This window comes from Trypanosoma grayi, assembly GCF_000691245.1.
Source record: "Trypanosoma grayi strain ANR4 Tgr_1467_V1, whole genome shotgun sequence".
Taxonomy (NCBI): Eukaryota; Euglenozoa; class Kinetoplastea; order Trypanosomatida; family Trypanosomatidae; genus Trypanosoma; species Trypanosoma grayi.
Genome location: NW_008827085.1, coordinates 1 through 3,208, shown reverse-complemented (window position 1 = coordinate 3,208; position 3,208 = coordinate 1). Strand labels below are relative to the sequence as shown.

The window sequence follows — 3,208 nt, the reverse complement described above, 5'->3', positions numbered from 1 at the left end:
GGGGGGGGGGTACATTCCCCTTTGCAACGCGTACTTTGTTTTGTTCTCCTTTACGCATGGGAAACCCCCTTTGCCAAGAAAAAAGGAAGCGATGATTTTCTTTTGGGGTTAATCTAAAACTGGCGAAAGAAAAGAGCCGAAACCATCCTTAACCCTCCTCCCGCGCCCCCCTTCGCAAGTTCCACCCCTTTGCTAGCTCAAGTGCTTTTCGCCTTTGCCTCTAGAAAAGGCGTCCGCAGGCTTACCCTTTGAGGCCACGCAACGCCACGCAGCATTCATATTGAGGTCCTGCGGTGCCCCTTCGGCGGCCGCCGCTTCCCGCACCAGCGCGCCCGGGTGTGCGTTGCATTTTGCCATTGTGTGCATCTCAGTTGCGCCATTGGCGCATATGCGAAGAGCCCCACCCCACCCCAGATGGCGGCGGAAAGCCTGTGGGGCTGGGTGGGCCGCGCGGGCTTCCTCTTGGGAACTCGTGTGGGGCTATTTGTTCCAAACGCCGCCGGCGACCAATACTTTCACCCAATTCTTAAACAATAATGCGCACCCTCCGCGCGTGGAGGCGTCCGTGGCCAACGTTGCAGAAGTTGGTGTCTGTAATAGGAGGCTAGCTGGCTCATCTCTAAGCAAACCTTTCAGCCATTGCTGTGCTGGGTAGGCGGCGCGTGTTGTGCTTATGCATTTTTGGCAGCCGAACAATCTACGATTAGAGCCCTTTTGTTTCCCGAGTGGCCCGTGAAATTTCCATTCTTGAGAAGTGCGATTTCACCCTAACGATTGGCAGCCGCCAAAGCCAGCCTTAAAGCGACACAATCCCGCTCGTATGCCAACGTGTCGCTGACCATATCGGGCTCCCAGTGCAACATGGGTCGTGGTTCTTTTATTGAATCGCAGGCAGCAGTCTTTCAGAGGCCAGCAAGAAACATTTTCGCCGGTGCTCGCCATTTGGCCAACAGACTCATAAACGTTCTTGTGTGTTGAATCGCGCTTCTCTTGGACAACGTAAGGCTGACGCTAAAAAGGGGAACGGTTTCTTCCCGAACAATCAATCCATATCCACCCCAAACCCGCAAAAGCGGCGTATTATGGGCTCTCTTTGCTCTCATGCTGCGGGGGTCCACCTGCGCATTGCATACCTGTTTGCCTTGTATTTGAGAGCCGTGACGTACGGTTTGCGGTTTAGATCGGAAACAATGGTGGCCCTATTCGCCGATTGAAGGAAACTCTTGCGCAATATCGGTGCGTCTTCTTCTATTACAAACCCGGGCAGCCAAAAAAATGTTATGCCTTGGTGGCTCCACCTGTTTCCATGGCGGTGAAAAAGCGCCGTGCTCAGGTCTACCCCGTGATTGGTATAAGGCGCGATGAATTCAGCTCGCGTAAAATTTCTCGTGCCACACTGACCAGGATATAAGGATCCGCATAAGCTGATGGCCCCGGAATTCATTGCTTCCGGGGCCGATGCTCATTTTTTCCCGTTGTGAAGGGGCTTGCAACATTTGCATGCCAGGTACTCCTGTAATGGCCCAGCCCCCCGCATCGATAGCTCCGCACTTCGCTCAGAGGAGGGGTGGTGTGCTTCTTTTTGGTTTTTTTGAACCGGCTGCGCAATGGGGTCATCCCAAACCAAAGGCTCCCCTAAATACCCCCCGTGCGTCTTACAACGGTGCCCCGAGCTGCTTTTGGTGGCATGAATGGGTCACAAATTGAGACACAGTTTTCACCCCAACCGCATCAGCTTGGCAGTGGGCCCTGCTTTGCATATGCCGTAAGCCCAAGGTTGAAAAGAGTCCCGCGCATCGATGTGCGATTCCCTCTGCGCGACCGGCGGCGGGAATATAGGCCGCGTCGCCTTCATATGTTCGAGCGGCGTCTCCCTGCCGGTCTTCTATTTCCCATTCTTTCCGCTTCGGATCCCGTATTCTGCGCAACCCCTCGTTTGGGCGATTATGACCACCACCCCCTTTATATAGTAAGCCGTCCTAAAACCTTGGCTGGTGTGGCGTTCGTCCGCTGAGCTGCGGTGGCATGCTGGAAAAAAATTTTTTTGGGACATCTTCTGCATGACATTCTGCGAGGGGGATGGTGGAGCGATGGTGTCACACGCCGCGCCATAGTTCTATTCGCATTGACGAGCTGTATCCAGCTCTGTCGGCAGTTGCTGCAACTGTTGATATGTCTGGGCCAATTGGGTATCCATCTCATGAAACTGTGCGTTGGCAGTTTTCTGTATTTTAAGCATTTCATCCGCCAGCTTCACTCTTGCGCACTTGTGCCAGTACGCCAAGTAAGAGCTTTGCGTAGCTAATTTTGCCCATTCTGCGCTCAGCACTGAGCGTGCCCCCTCAAAAGCTCGGCCAAACTCCAGACCACACGGCCTTTCGATAGAGGCCATGGGGTGGCGCAGACCCCCCCAGGCAAACGCCTTATTCTGGTCTGTGCGCTCCTCTAGTTTGCCGTTGTTCCATGGTTAGGGCCCCATCAATGTGTTACTGCAAATCCGGGGGCGCCGATGGATGTAAATCAAAATAAAATTCTGTAGGCCCATTTTGCCGCATGAAAGAAGTAAATGCACTCGTGGGCGTCTGCCGCCCCGCCTCATCATAGGAACGCCGTGTGGTGCCTAACGTTCGTGTAAACTCCCCCGTTTTGCTCACAAAACTTACCTAAATTTGCACAGGCAGCAATTAACATCAAAATTTGATCAAAGGCGCATTATTGCGTTATGGCCAAAAGGGGGCGCCGTACCAGACCATTCCTCTTGCAAGCTGTCAAAAAAACGCCGGCCCGCCAGCGCCGCGACGGGCGCGGCCTAACCTGCGGTTTCCGATTCGGCCATGCGGGGGGATGCTGGCCCCTTTGTTCCCAAGTGCTTGCGCACCTTTTGTTTGCAATTTGGAACCTTGGTTTTCTCTTCGCGTGGTGTTGGCAAGCTGCTTGGCGCGCCGTGTTCTGCACGGGGCCAAAAACGCCCCGGGGCAATGGGCTGCGATCGCCGCCCGGCCCGCTGGTTGGGAATGGCGCCCGTCACCGTGTAAGCCACCTACCTCGCTGTGCGTAACGCGCCCCAAACGGCCCCCATAGCCATCGAAGGGCGGCATTCGCTTTTTTCGCAAAAAAAAAATATATATGCATATATGTGTTTTTTTCTCTGTGTGTGGGGGTTTTGCTCTTTTCCTTTGCCCCCGCCCCCCGGAAAAAGGCCGCGGGG

General features: G+C 54.4%; 3 protein-coding genes across 3 annotated transcripts; all 3 read right to left on the bottom strand.

Annotated features, from left to right (window-relative positions):
• Positions 1-1,099: 1,099 nt before the first annotated feature.
• DQ04_14671020 (hypothetical protein) lies at positions 1,100-1,444 on the bottom strand (the record flags this gene model as incomplete). The annotated part of the gene is made up of 1 exon (XM_009317183.1): positions 1,100-1,444. The coding sequence occupies one exon, from the start codon at positions 1,442-1,444 to the stop codon at positions 1,100-1,102; it is 345 nt and encodes a 114-aa protein (XP_009315458.1).
• Positions 1,445-2,116: 672 nt separating this feature from the next.
• DQ04_14671010 (hypothetical protein) lies at positions 2,117-2,392 on the bottom strand (the record flags this gene model as incomplete). Its single annotated transcript, XM_009317182.1, has 1 exon — positions 2,117-2,392. One exon carries the CDS (start codon positions 2,390-2,392, stop codon positions 2,117-2,119), a length of 276 nt encoding a protein of 91 aa, XP_009315457.1.
• Positions 2,393-2,768: 376 nt separating this feature from the next.
• Positions 2,769-3,098, bottom strand: DQ04_14671000 (hypothetical protein; the record flags this gene model as incomplete). The annotated part of the gene is made up of 1 exon (XM_009317181.1): positions 2,769-3,098. The coding sequence occupies one exon, from the start codon at positions 3,096-3,098 to the stop codon at positions 2,769-2,771; it is 330 nt and encodes a 109-aa protein (XP_009315456.1).
• Positions 3,099-3,208: the final 110 nt, after the last annotated feature.